The sequence below is a fragment of the Leucoraja erinacea genome, chromosome 29 (genome assembly GCF_028641065.1).
Source record: "Leucoraja erinacea ecotype New England chromosome 29, Leri_hhj_1, whole genome shotgun sequence".
Taxonomy (NCBI): domain Eukaryota; kingdom Metazoa; phylum Chordata; class Chondrichthyes; order Rajiformes; family Rajidae; genus Leucoraja; species Leucoraja erinaceus.
In genome coordinates, this window is record NC_073405.1 from 1361917 (window position 1) to 1376646 (window position 14730).

The 14730-nt window shown below is 40.7% G+C and overlaps 1 protein-coding gene across 4 annotated transcripts in view; it reads left to right on the top strand.

The window, feature by feature from the left end:
* LOC129710958 (zinc finger RNA-binding protein-like) overlaps positions 1-14730 on the top strand; it is a 59200-nt gene that overhangs the window by 18241 nt on the left and 26229 nt on the right. The window contains exons 3-8 of one of the 4 annotated variants that reach the window (XM_055658278.1): positions 2339-2594; positions 7945-8022; positions 9178-9301; positions 11362-11595; positions 12088-12332; positions 13222-13404. In XM_055658278.1, coding sequence (XP_055514253.1) covers positions 2339-2594; positions 7945-8022; positions 9178-9301; positions 11362-11595; positions 12088-12332; positions 13222-13404 — 1120 coding nt within the window. Of the gene's footprint in view, positions 1-2338; positions 2595-7944; positions 8023-9177; positions 9302-11358; positions 11596-12087; positions 12333-13221; positions 13405-14730 lie in introns of all 4 variants that reach the window. The other 3 variants (XM_055658277.1, XM_055658280.1, XM_055658279.1) reach the window with 3 other exon arrangements.

Sequence of the window (14730 nt, forward strand, 5' to 3'; positions counted from 1 at the left end):
CATAGATTTTACCTTTGTTCTTTCCACCATACTTACATCTCTGCAACTTCAAACCTGTTTCATTAATAACTTTTCCTCTTTCAGATGATGGATCATTGTTTTAAAATATTAACTTTCTCCTATCATTTTCTGTTTTTATTCTTACTTGCAATATGCCGATGAGTCATGCAGCACGGAAACAGCCCAACAAATCCATTCCAGCCTGGCTGCCCCATCTTTGCTAGTCCCACCTGCCTGTGTTTGGCCCATATCCCTCTATAAACAGTTCGTACTCATGTGCCTGTCCAAATGTGTTTTAAATGTTTTAGTACCTACCTCAACTATCTCAATGTCAGCAAGACAAAGAAGATAGTGATCGAAGCGGTACACAGACTCCAGTTTGCATTGGTGGTGCTAAAGTAGATATGGTTGAAAGCTTCAAATTCCTGGCAGTCACTATCACCAACAACTAGACCACCCATATTGAAGTGACGAGCAAGAAAGCACACCAACGCCTCTACTTCCTTAGAAGGCTTAGGAAGTTCGGCATGTCCCCTACAACTCTCACCAACTTGTACAGAAGCACCATAGAAAGCATTCTATCAGGATGTATCACAGCTTGATTTGTGAACAGCTCCATCCAAGACCTCAAGAAATTGCAGCGAATTGTGGATGCACCCCAGACCATCACACAAACCAGCCTCTCTTCTATTGACTTATTTTATACCTGATGCTGCCTTGGAAACGCCAGCAGCATAATCAAGGACAAGTCGCACCCTGGCCACTCCCTCTTCTCCTCTCTCCCATCAGGCAAAAGGAATAGAAGTGTGAAACCACACCTGCAGATTCAGATATAGTTTCTTCCCAACTTTTATCAGGCAACTGAATTATCCTACCACAGCCACAGAACAGTGCTGAACTCTGTAGGAAAGAACTGGGTGACGTTTCGGGTCGTGACCCTTCTTCAGACTCGAACCGAAACGTCACCCATTCCTTCTCTCCAGAGATGCTGCCGGCCCCGCTGAGTGACTCCAGCATTTTGTGCCCACCTTCGATTTAAACCAGCATCTGCAGTTCTTTCCTACCAATTCTGTTAGTGTTAGTTCTTGTCAAAGCAACAACTAATTAGTCCATTCATCATGACTGGATAGCATGCAACAAAAAATCTTTTCGCTATACCTCAGTACACGTGACAATAATAAAATAAACAAAAATAAAATTAAACATTTGACCAAAGGACTGTTGCTTCCAAGCATTTAATCAATTCACGTCAAATATTTGTGAATTATCTTTCACTATCCCTTCAGCCAGAGCTCATCAACTCTCCATAAGTCACGACATCAAAAACAACAACATCTTTTTGTTGCCAGTTTTTTTGCATCTGGTTATTGAAGCTTTGTTCTGAAACTGGTTTTGCCTTTTACCGACTGGTCAATTTCCCCATGGAATCTGATGCCATAACTTTATGAACTTTACTCTTTTTGTTAAGTTGGGGGCAAAGCAGTGAAAGACTGGGGCAGCATTGATTACCGTGTTTAAGGAGGAATGCAGATGCTGGAAAATCGAAGGTGGACAAAAGTGCTGGAGAAACTCAGCGGGTGCAGCAGCATCTATGGAGCGAAGGAAATATGCAACGTTTCGGGACGAAACCCTTGAAGGAAATGGCAGCGTTTCGGGCCGAAACCCAAAGGGTTTCGGCCCGAAACGTTGCCTATTTCCTTCACTCCATAGATGCTGCTGCACCCGCTGAGTTTCTCCAGCATTTTTGTCTACCATCATTGATTACTATTGCTCTCGCTAATGCTGCAGCAAAGCCCACACCTCAGTTTATCTATTAATTACCATACAATTGATGTTATCAATATAATTTAACATTTGATATTAATTCACCAGTGAGGAAATAATGCTAAGTATTTTTTCAAGCTTCCTGAGCCTGAATTGGATAAATAAATGAGTTTATTTTTTAAATAACTAATTTGAACCTATTGATGCTGTTTTGTCAGGGGATTTTGGCCCAGAAGGAAGAAATCCCATTTCTACAAATCTTGTCTAATTCTCATAAACTTTGCTCATATTCTATCTCCCACCGATACACTGCCAATTAACCCACCAACAAGCCCATCTTTGAGCTGTGGGTGGACACTGAAGCACTCGGAGGAAAACTATATTGTCACAGGGAAAACTGTAAACTCGACACAGCCGGTACACAAGGTCAGGATTAAAACCTCATGTTAGTACAGTGAGGCAGCAGCTCCACAGTAGCTGGACTATCGTGCTCCTTTGAACACAAAGTCTTTTAATTTCTAAATTATTTCCTTTTGTTTAGACTGACTGTTTCTTCTGACTTTGTTTTCATTAGTGCTCAGCCTGCCACTGGCATTGCATATTCCCACCCATCCACGCCGGCCACTTACACCGTACAGCAAGCTCCACCAACGGCCCACACAGTCACTGCAGCTTATGCTCCTGTGCCTGCCACACAAGCAGTGAGACCAGTGACCTCGGCAGCATATGGAAGCTATCCAACAGCACATTCTGTGGCAGACTACAGCTATGGGCAGAGGCAACCGGAAGCTGCACCACAACAAACACCGGCTGCAACACAAAACTACCAGGTAACCAATATAGCATTTCCTGCTCCAGAGTAAAGCCAGCAGTTTACCTGCCGGGCACCCTGTGTTCGGGGGTCCTGTATTTTGGAGGTAGGTTCTTCCATTGTATTCTGCTCTGTAATGGGAAATGCTAAACTATTTTGCCTGTGTCCCAATGCAGTCATTTTGATTGGACCATTTGAAAGAATTTGGTAATGGCATGAGACTTGCTAACATCATTGTGGGGTTTACTAATTGAAATAAAGCTATTGCATTTTGGTACCCACTGAAATGGCTGCATACCTTGTCAGTACTGTACAGGTAAACGCAAATGTTGAAATTGTCCACTGTCTAAGGGAAATTATGCAACAAATTGCTGTGTTTTGGGGGTTACTGTTATATGGATATTTTTGCTAATTTAAATAATGGTTACTTGCTTAAGGTGGAGGGAGGGGGGGCGGGGGGTGGAGATGTAAAGGCTTTAGGTGAAATAATATTACATGTGACGATCTCACCCAGGAGGCGTTACGATTTCAATTAAAGTCTTATCATTTAAAGCAGAGACCAACCATTTATGAATAAAATTGGAAAGCAATTTGACCTGCAAAGATTATTTCAAATCTGGAATTATTTTTACAAATCTCTATGGGTGCTGTGTCAATTAGAAATGTTGAAACTGAACAATGAGCATTTATCGGGAGGGGACTGGAAGGAAGATCGCTCCATGGAGTTGCAGATTAGCTGTGATCTAACTGAATGATGGAGTGCGTTAAGGGCCTGGATGGGTCACTCTTATAGATCCCTTCTGTTCTGTCAGTTTTGCAAGTCTCATTTATGAATTGTTTCCTCAGACCAATTAAAGAACTGAAATCTGCAATGTTCATATTTGTGGCCCTGAAGTGGCAATTGTGCAATGCCTTAACAAAGTTTTTATGAAGAGTTTGGTGTCAAAATATATTTGTTGCTATATTTTATTATTTGTTGTAAAGAGCAATTAAAAAATAAAAGTTTGTCACCTAATGTAGATTTTATTTCTTGCATTCATATAGTTTCTGATTCTAGTTTTGGCAATAAGTAGAATTGATACGTGTGTGATAACAAGAGGATAATCCGGAATATACAATTGGTGTATGTTGCTTCCTTCAGTACAAATAGAAAACTTGTTTGCTCTATTTTAAATAACCTTTTAATTCTACAGTAAAGCAGTGTTTGGCTCTAATCAAAGCTGATATGGGTTTTTCTTTAACTTCATGAAGAATGGTGCTGGCTCGTAGGGCCAAATGGCCTACTCCTGCACCTATTGTCTAATGTAATAATAGTAAGAGTAATTTCAATCTTTTGAATAATATGCTGGTTCCAACAAAAATTGCATGGCTACCCAATTCACTAGAATTAGTAACTAGCAGGTTATGGAGCAGCAGCTGATTTAAAACCTGTGGAATTGTCTTGATGAAATGTCTTGCGGCTGACTGGTGGGAATTGGATGCCTAGGTAGCATGACATATGCCCTACATATATTAATTTTGATATTTGTAGGATGTAATTGGCCAACATGCTTTATTGTAAAATTGAATTAATTTCTTCTCATGCAAAAAATACTGTCAGTGTATTGTTAGATGAAGTACTCTTTCTTTGTTTGGGAAAGCAATCTGCTCTGTTTCAATGGTTACTATGGGTAAGTCTGTAATACGTATTGCAGATGTATGTACCTGCATGTTTATTTTCAACAGGTGTGCAAAAACACCCCAAGCCTGTGGCACCTCATCTCTTCCTAAACTCTGGCCACTCAGATAGTACATGGCCTTCCTGTTTTTGCCGCCAAAGTGGATTATTCCTAATGTTTCCATTTTTATTGCATTTGCCATGAATTTGTCCGTTGACTCAACCTATCCAAATCGCACTGGAACCTTTGTATCCTACTCACTGTTCACACTGCCATCGAGCTTTGTTGTTCACAGATGTGGAGGTAATAGTTTTCTTGTTTAAATCATCATTGTGGAGTCCGCTGCACCCTATATTACAAAACTAGTCACTACCTGCCACTCAGAAAAGAACCTCTGATTCTCAACTGCATGCAGTTCTCTGTCCATGTTACTGCATTATCCCCCAGACCCATTGCTTTAACTATGCACTAATCACCTATTTGTAATCTTATTAAAAGCTTTCTGAAGCTTTCAGGTTCTCTCCCATTAACTCTGTTTGTTATGTTCTCAAAGAAATAGTCAATTTGTTTGGCATGTTTTCTCTCATGAATGACTAGAACTGGTTATGTTATTGATTTTCAAATACTCTGCTGTAACATCTTTAGTAATGAATGCTAACATTTTCCCCACAAATGTCTGGCTAACCAGTCTGCAATTCCCGTTTTCTTTCTCATTCTTTTAAATAGTGAGGTTAATTTAGTTACTCTCCAATACATAAGAACTGATCTAGGAAATGTTGAAAAATGGTACCAAGGCATTCACTATTTTTAGGGCCACTTTTTGGAATGCAGACTAATAGGCCCTATTAATCTTTTAGTCATCAATCCTTTAAATTTCCCAATCCCTAATTTCTTAATCACTTAGCCACTGTTGATTCCAGGTGAAGTATAGGAACTTCGGGAACTATTTTATCCAAAAAATAAGGGAATGAAGAGTCGATCCAAAATTGTTGAAGCCATGTGGAGCCGATTAAGTTCATCAAATGTAACTAAAAGCGTGACACTAAAAGCTAAATGTTGCGTAGAGCTGACATCATCTTTCTGATTTTCAACACATAATAAGATAAATCACAGAGGCTTTCTCAAGGAGCATGGGAATGGCACTTTTTAATTTCATGATATAGAAATGGTGCCGTTCAGATAAAGAATTTAGATAGTGGTCTTTAGTTTAATATATGTAACATTCAATTAACATATTGACACAACAGTATATTTCTAAAATTTGCAAGAAACTGTAAGGCAAGTGCATCGTGGACTTAGATTGGTCAAAACTCAAATTGCACCAAGTGGAAATGTTATGGAAAGAAAAACATTTGAAAGTACATCTAGTCAGAAAGACATTTGCCTTGGAAGAGTAGAAAATGAAGCTGGTCAGATTGGCCAATTGTTTGCAAACATCTTTGTGGTAATCTGTCCTGATCGACTATGCTTTAAGAGTTAGAATGCTGGTGACTGAATTTGTGGAAATTGATTTGCAAAAAATAGAAAACTATTCAAAAATGTGTGGTTTTAAAGAAATTCCAATTTGAAGAACCGTTCAATATTTTATGCAACAATTAATAAGCAAAGGTTGTAAATTCTTACTCCAGTATTCTTGTTCCAAAAGTTTTTACTTCCTCCTCCTCCTGCTTCTACAGCTGTTATCGTGTGCAAGCAGCTATTCTAGTGTGTACCTGTGTGATGAGTGTTGAGCTTTTAGTTGAGAAAGGTGAATCAAGAATCGGATGCTGTGCTGCACATGATACTTTGACGTGATGGGGAGCCTGGGGTGAGCGTTTATGCCTGAGCCTTGCACCCTGGGGACTGGTATTCATTTTAACATTATTTGGTGTGTATGTGTTTAGTTGTGTCAGTCAATGGATTCATAATTTTTAACCAGGGTGGCTGTTGTTAGCTTGTGCACACGTTGAGACCAGCATTAACTGTGGTCTCTGGAAAATAAGTATATTGTTCTTGTTTCGTTTTACTTATTGATGGATCAAGCTACCCCTAAGATTGTTCACCATTTTGGTAGCTTGAGAGTTCAGGTTCTTATGTGAAATGTTTTCATGTAGTATTCATACTTCCTAGTTCAACATCTGTTTGTCGATCCTATTGATGCTACAGAATGACATGAACAAAGGGGATAAATAGTCAAATAGTGTGGTCCTCGTCAACACTCTGATCTGACACATTGAGAAGACCACAATGTTGCAGATGACTACTTAATCTCTGAACAATTTCATTCCTATATGAGAATACCTCAACATCACTAACCAAAATGGATCTTGTTTGAATATTGTATTGTAATTCATTTATTAGCCAAGGATGTAAAAACATACAAGGAATTTGATTTGCCATAGTCATACCAAAAAAAACACCAAGACACACAACTACATAAAAATTAACATAAACATCCACCACAGCGCACTGTGATGGAAGGCAATAACATATTATCATCTTCTCGAATCATCTGCGGTCTGGGCGATCGAAGCTCCCGCGATCGGGGCAGTCGAAGTTCCTGTGGTTGGAGCTCCCAAAGTCCATTGCTAAACAAGGGACCATCAGTTCCACAATGTTAAGTCCGTCCGCAGTCTCCAGGTCTATCCCTGACTAAGGGATTGCAAGCTCCTCAATGCTAAGTCCACAGGTTCCCACCGTTGGAGTTCCTAAAGTCGATCCCCAGCAAATGTACTGCCAGCTCCACGATGTTAGGCCGCAGTGCGGACGGAGATACGATACGGAAAAGTCGCATCTCCTTCGAGGAAATTTTTCCCCGCCCCTTACATAACACAAAACTAAAGATACACTAAAACATACATTTAACAACAGACTAAAAACAACAAAATAAGAAAACAACGAGACAGACCGTTGGCGAGGCTGCCATCGCACGGCGCCAAATGTTTCACCTTGTAGATGTGGTTACCTATCTTGGAAGCAAGCAATAACTTAACAGCATCACGACAACTGTGTACCAGTATCCCAGCATGAATATATCAGCTGTAATGATCACTTTGCCTAGTGACCATCCACACTGCTAATGTTAGAGTTGTATATCTGGATGCATATTGTGAAAAGTGGTGGTAGATTAAACCTATTCTCTGTGTGCTAATAAATGGAATATTTAATATGAATATCACAGTGGTTCTTCAATGTTGTCAGGTGTGACACGGCATGTGTTATCATCTGATTTTCTTATAATTGAATGAGTGTTACATGGACTATCAGACACTCATCTAATGTCTAATAGTGTAGACCTATGACAGAAAATCATTTATCTTAATGTTTCAACCACATAAGGATTGCAGACTCTGCTATTTTTTGTTTGTTCAAAAATAATATTTAAACGATAAAAAACCAATCTATCCCAACCACCATCCATTCTTCAACATCCCCCCCCTAATCTAAACAATCAAGTATATGAAAATTGTCTTCTGCCTTATAAATTGAAATCCGATGAATTAGTCTGAACAGATATGCATTTTGCTTAATTGCGCTATTTTAGATTTTTATCACATAGCACACTTTGTTTACACAAGTGTAGCCAGAGAGGAATTGTATTAAAGGCATTGAAGAAAAATCTTTTAACCCACATCAAGATCTTACTGAATCTTAGTTTGTGTGTTTATATCTACCGTATATATATTTTGGCATTGATTTTGCCGCGATGAATCACAACGTTTCTTTCTGCAGCAGTACTACGCACAAGGAGGAAATTCGGACAAGACAGAGTGGGGTTGGATGACAGACTTGATCTATGGTTCACCTAAGGTGCTTGTGGAGAAAGCTTAATTAACTTTGTATGTAAGGTAGATAGCTGCTAAACTGTCAGCACAGAACATCGCGTATCTTTTTAATGCAGTTTTAAACAAATTAGTGTAAAGAATGTGGCAAATAAAGTTTGAATTGGATTTTGTTCATTTGCAAAGCTACTGTCTTTATTTTAAGAGAAATATATGTTTATATAAAATGGACATAAGGCACACAACTGGCTTCTGTATGATGTGTGCTTTTATAGTACCAATGGTGACCTTGATCATCTAAGTAATCAGCAACAAAGCTGATGGTGCTGCTCCAGGTCACGAGTGGTATGACAATTACACCTGACAGGTGTGCATCTGTACCTGGCCACACTTTTCATAACTTTGACATGTTATTTTGGCGGCCGTAGACTACCCAGCGTTTTAATATCATACTGGGCGTGTAAACAGTTAATAGCTGGTCAGTGTTGCCTGTAGCCATATTTACTATAATCAAATCCATATGCTCTGTAAGAAATATCACACATGCCTCAATCCTCAATGGTACGTGATGTTCTTAATCCAAGCCAATACTTTGCTTGTCATGTCTGCCATAGTTAATTCAGTAATTCAGATCAAAACCCCCTTCTGCTCACTGTGTTTGTTAGGCTACGATGTTTAAATTCACTGGATTATTTCTTTTCGCATCCCCAAATCTCCACATCTCCAATCCATCACCCACAGTTCAAATAAATAATTATATTTTTACACAGAGCATACTATTACACTTTCTTACTAACACTTGAACCATGCTGGTCTGGTTCATGAGTAGTGCACCCTTGCATTGCAAAAAGGAATATGCACTCAGTTCAAATTATGTTTAACTTTAATTAAAACAGTTGAGTAAGGAAATAGTCCACCCTCTCCCTGATGATAAAACGGTGCGAGTTGTGCTATAAGATGTCATCCTTCCTTAGTGATGGCCATGGCAAAACGCCACCTTCAATGGGTGACTGAACGCACGTGGTTCCAATGCCAGATGCTCAGAGTTTAGTGCAGAGTGTGAAAGGTCTTTGCAAAATGTCAACACAAGTATGATTCTTTATGGTGGAGGATAGTTGAATGTGTGGTACCCTGCAGGTTTCGTGCTGTGGTCATTAATGTATTTTCCTTGTCTGCAATGTAGGACAGTTACAGTTACGCACGCTCCACAGCGACAGCACCGAGCTACGATAAACAATATTATCAGCAACCTGTCTCAGCTGCTGCTCAACCCCAGCACACGGCCACTGATTCTTACTATCAGACAAGTAAGTGACTTGTTTCCTACATTTAGCATTACAGTGAGCAATAACTAAAATTCAGACCTTGGTTTAGTGGACGATCTAGCTAGATGAGCTGGAGACTTATTGCCCGAAAAGGTTTCATGTTGCATGCTGGCCAGTGCTGAGCGACGTTGCCGGCTCCTTTCTCTTGGCCTCTGGTCTTTGGTGGACGGGCAGGGACCAGCTTGGCTGCTCCCCCCCCTGCCCCCCACAGGCCGTGGCCCGCGCGGGGTCTTCTGCATCCGGCTGCGCAACCCGCCTCCTCTGCAGGAGAAGGTGATGGGGAATCGAAATTTACCTCAGTTCTCCAAAATTCAGAAGATAGTCAAAACGCCTTGCATCTTATCAGACTGCTGCAAAGAGTTCCTTATGACCATTGTTTAAGAAAGAACTGCAGATGCTGGAAAAATTGAAGGTAGACAAAAATGCTGGCGAGGCAGCATCTATGGAGCAAAGGAGTATGTGACGTTTCGGGTCTCGACCCACTGAGTTTCTCCAGCATTTTGTCAACCTTCCTTATGACCATTGATGAGGATAACCAGTGTTCGTACCATCGGTCCTTGGCTACATAATACTGCAGCAAGCAGGGTAACGTGGGCATACAAGCGGTAGCCTATACGAGTTGTTCCTTAGCTGCTGGAATTGTTTAGGCTTTTTTTTAAAAATTGTTGCATTTCTGATACATATGTTAATTGTAAATAATAATATTAAAATCATATTTGATATTACCTAAATGTATTTATAAAGTCATACAATATAATATTTGTATATATAGTTGATATTTTTATTTAAATCATCGAAAATTGCGTTAACGTTTGCAGTTATTGCATATCAATTTTACATTTTCTGAACATAATATTTTAAAATCATGATTAATTTTTCACCCAAAAAAAATATGAAGAAACAATGTTCCATGGGAACATCAAATGCAAAATATAAATAAAAATAACCTCATAGTTCTGAATAACAATTACATTTCACACTTTTTCTGAAGGCAACATGGTGATATTAATAAGTGGTATAATGCCCCTCTCCTTAAGTTCCAGTACATCCTGTGACTTAAAGAGTGCAACATAATAAAAGTTGTTTGCAACTTTGGATCTACAAAGGTTAATGCACTTTAGATGTTTAAATTTATTACTGACACACAGCAGTTTTTCAGCAGTTTAATCTATTGTCACGTGTACCGAGGTACAGTGATAATTTATTTGTTGCGTGCAATCCACCTGCCCTCTGCAGTTGCTCATCAATTAGATATAGCTGGTTTAAATGTATATTCTGAGTAGGAGAGAAGAGGAAGGTGTCTGAAGAAGGGTCCCGGCCCAGGATACCTATACCTATCCTATACCTTTTCTCCAGAGACCCGCTGAGTTACTCCAGCATTTTGTGTCTATCTTATATTCTGATATATGATGATGGTGATCTCAGTTCATCAACTAAGTCATGCCAATGAGATCATGTTGACACACCATCTATCAGCACAGAAGTCTGGAACACACTGCTGTGGGCACTGCTGTGAACTGGCATTTCCCTGTAGACATGCCAGTGAGCTGTCAAAGCATTTGGCCCAATGCACTCAATTATTTGTGTGAAAGAAGGGCAAGGGACAGTGAGCTCATGTATGTACCAATGAAAATTAGTGTCCTTAGGCAAGGACAAGAACAATATTTACATATACCAGTTCATATTTTGGTGATAATCAGACATGCTTTATATTGTTTAAGAAGGAACTGCAGATGCTGAAAAATCAAAGGTAGACAAAAGTGCTGGAGAAACTCAGCGGGTGCAGCAGCTTCTATGGAATGAAGGAAATAGGCAACGTTTCGGGCCGGAACTCAGCGGGTGCAGCACCCGCTGAGTTTCTCCAGCACTTTTGTCTACCTTCATGCTTTATATTCACGTTTGTGCAAAGAATGGTTTTGAGCAAATGCATTTGAGTGCATTATTATAGTCAAACCTGAAATGAAATCCCTCCGTGTCTCTGCGTAATCAAGTTATGTCAATCAGTCAATGTTTTCCCCTTTTTTATTTTTGTCTTTCAGTAGCTCCAAAAACCAGTTTCAGCCAGACCACAACACCGTATACACAAACGCAACAGTCGAGGCAAGTTACTGCAATAAAGCCAGCGCCTGCTCCAATCCCAGTTACAACCAGCTACACAGTGTATCCCGTGGTGACAACAGTGCAACCCAGCGTGCAGCCCACTGCAGCAGTGGCCACCGCTGCTGTATCTTACACACAGACACCCTCGTACAACACTACACCCGTTAGCTATTCAGGTAAGTCAACCTCCTACTTGAATTTGCCCATTATCGTTTTTGCACGACCATTATCTATGTCTTTAGAACGCGAGCAAAATCAATATGCCCCATGTGTGTAGATTTCTTTCTGTAGTTCTTAGCTATGTATATTATTTTGATGCATTCCTGCCTATTTCCTGAAAACGTTACAGCTCCTATGTCATTATATGCTATATCCCAACACTTTCTGTGAACACAAGCTGATGTTTCATGAATGCAAAGTGGCATATCACCAGTTGTTACTGATTTTAGTCGGCATGTAATAGGTTTTCCAGGTTTTCGTTCCCCAATGCAAAGCAGAACAACATCAGGAAGTGTTCCCTTGTTGGGAAATGAACACTATAATAATAATTGCACGGTTGCAGCATGTAACCGATGTTGCTCTATCACTTTGGACGTTGCTGATTAAACTAGAATTGCCAATATTCGTACCGTGAAGTCGTTTATAGTCACCATTACCCTCTTTCTTAGGGTCAAGTTACTCTGGTTATGAAGCTGCTGTCTACCCTGCCGTTACATCATATTATCAGCAACCACAGAAGCCCCCTGCCACCATCTGGACAACCACTGGTACCGGGACTACCAGTGCGAACACAGGAAGCACTTTCATCAAAAAACCTGCCTTCCAGAACAAGCAACAAAAACCAAAACCACCACCTAAACAACCACAGCTGCATTATTGTGATGTCTGTAAAATTAGCTGTGCTGGTCCACAGGTAATTGCTTTGGAAAGAACCTTGTTACTGACTATATAGTTATTATAGGAAAGAACGGTTCCTCCCTCTAAATCCATGTGATTAGTTTAGGTCCAACAACCAACACTGAAGGGCCTGTCCCACATGCGATTTCTTTCGGCGACCAGAAAACGGTACGACTGTGGTCGTGAAGAGTCGTGCCTTTTTCTGGTCGCTGCTGGATTTTCAACGTTGAAAAATTTCAGCCACCTGCTGCGACTATGACGGGTGCCGGCAAGTCGCCGAAAACATTGCATAAGTGGGACAGGCCCTTAACCTTAGTCTATCTTCAAAAGATTTGAGCATTTGTCTTTCTTTAATTAAACTCTATTCAAAATGATTCTGGTATCTTCCTACCCAATTTATCCATTTAAAAAGCTTCATTCATATTTACTCTTGTACTCAAAATCATCTCACATTAAATGCCAATGTACTATTTGTCTCGGGCATCTGTGTTAGTTAGCTTTCGTTGACTTGTGTATAGGAATGCCCATGGTATATTTGATCATTAATGTTTTCAGGCTCTAGGTATTTGAGAAATACTCAGAATCTTGTTTTATCTTGATTAGTGCGGGCGTCAGAGGTTATGGGGAGAAGGCAGGAGAATGGAGTTAGGAGGGAGACATAGATCAGCCATGATTGAATGGTGGAGTAGACTTGATGGGCCGAATGGCCTAATTCTATCGCTATGATCTACCAAAATGAGTAATTTCATACTTTTCAACTTTGTTCTCTATTTGCCTTATTGCTGCTCACTGATCTGAACCTATCATTGAAGTCCTCAACATTTTAAGAGGTTTGTGTTTTCTGATTTGTGTCTCTCCTTCTCTCCCCCCACCCTCAACCACCAAATCCCATTTCCCTCCCCAAGACTTACAGAGAACATTTGGAAGGCCAGAAGCACAAGAAGAAAGAAGCGGCATTAAAGGGTGGCAGTCAGGCGACCAGTGGACCACGGGGTGCTCAAGGCCAGTTGCGGTGTGAGCTGTGTGACGTGTCCTGTACTGGGGCAGATGCCTATGCTGCACACATACGAGGTGCCAAGCACCAAAAGGTACTTGAGCGTAGAAAATGCTGAAAGTACACGGCACATTTATCAACAGTTAAAACGACAGGTTAACACATCTAGTCTCCCAAATCTCATCACTGCTTTAACCCCAGGTTGTTAATTTGTTTATGTTTCATTTTAGATGCTATAGGTGCTTGCTGAGTAATTCTACTGCTAATAATCTTGTTCAATGCTAATAATGTGATTGGGATTGATTCATCACTGGGCAATTGGAAAAGGTTCAGGTTGAAGTAAGATTGCTAGGTAATCATAGCAGCTAATGCAAGCAGCTTTCTTGTTGCGTATGTTCAAGTTCATTGTCATGTGTCCCTGATAGGACAATGAAATTCTTGCTTTGCTTCAGCACACAGAACATAATAGCATAATAGGCATTTACTCCAAAACACATGAATAAATAAATAAACTGATAAAGTGCAAATAACAAATAATGGGTTATTAATGTTCAGAGTTTGGCCGAGCCAGGTTTAATAGCCTGATGGCTGTGGGGAAGTAGCTATTCCTGAACCTGGTTGTTGAAGTCTTCAGGCTCCTGTACCTTCTACCTGAAGGTAGCAGGGAGATGAGTGTGTGGCCAGGATGGTGTGGGTCTTTGATGATACTGCCAGCCTTTTTGAGGCAGCGACTTCGATAAATCCCCTCGATGGAAGAAAGGTCAGAGCCGATGATGGACTGGGCAGTGTTTACTACTTTTTGTAGTCTCTTCCTCTCCAGGGCACTCAAGTTGCCGAACCAAGCCACGATGCAACCGGTCAGCATGCTCTCTACTGTGCACCTGTAGAGGTTAGAGAGAGTCCTCCTTGACAAACCGACTCTCCGTAATCATCTCAGGAAGTAGAGGCGCTGATGTGCTTTCTTGATAATTGCATTAGTGTTCTCGGACCAGGAAAGATCTTCAGAGATGTGCACGCCCAGGAATTTGAAGCTCTTGACCCGTTCAACCATTGACCCGTTGATATAAACGGGACTGTGGGTCCCCCTCCTACTCCTTCCAAAGTCCACAATCAGATCCTTGATTTTGCTGGTGTTGAGGGCCAGGTTATTGTGCTGGCACCATATGGACAGTTGCTCAATCTCTCTTCTATACTCGGACTCATCCCCATCAGTGATACGCCCCACAACAGTGGTGTCGTCAACGAACTTGATGATGGAGTTCGCACTATGACCGGCTACGCAGTCATGAGTATAGAGTGAGTACAGCAGGGGGCTGAGCGCGCAGCCTTGAGGTGCTCCCGTGCTGATTGTTATCGAGTCTGACACATTTCCACCAATACAAACAGACTGTGGTCTGTGGATGCGGAAGTCGAGGATCCA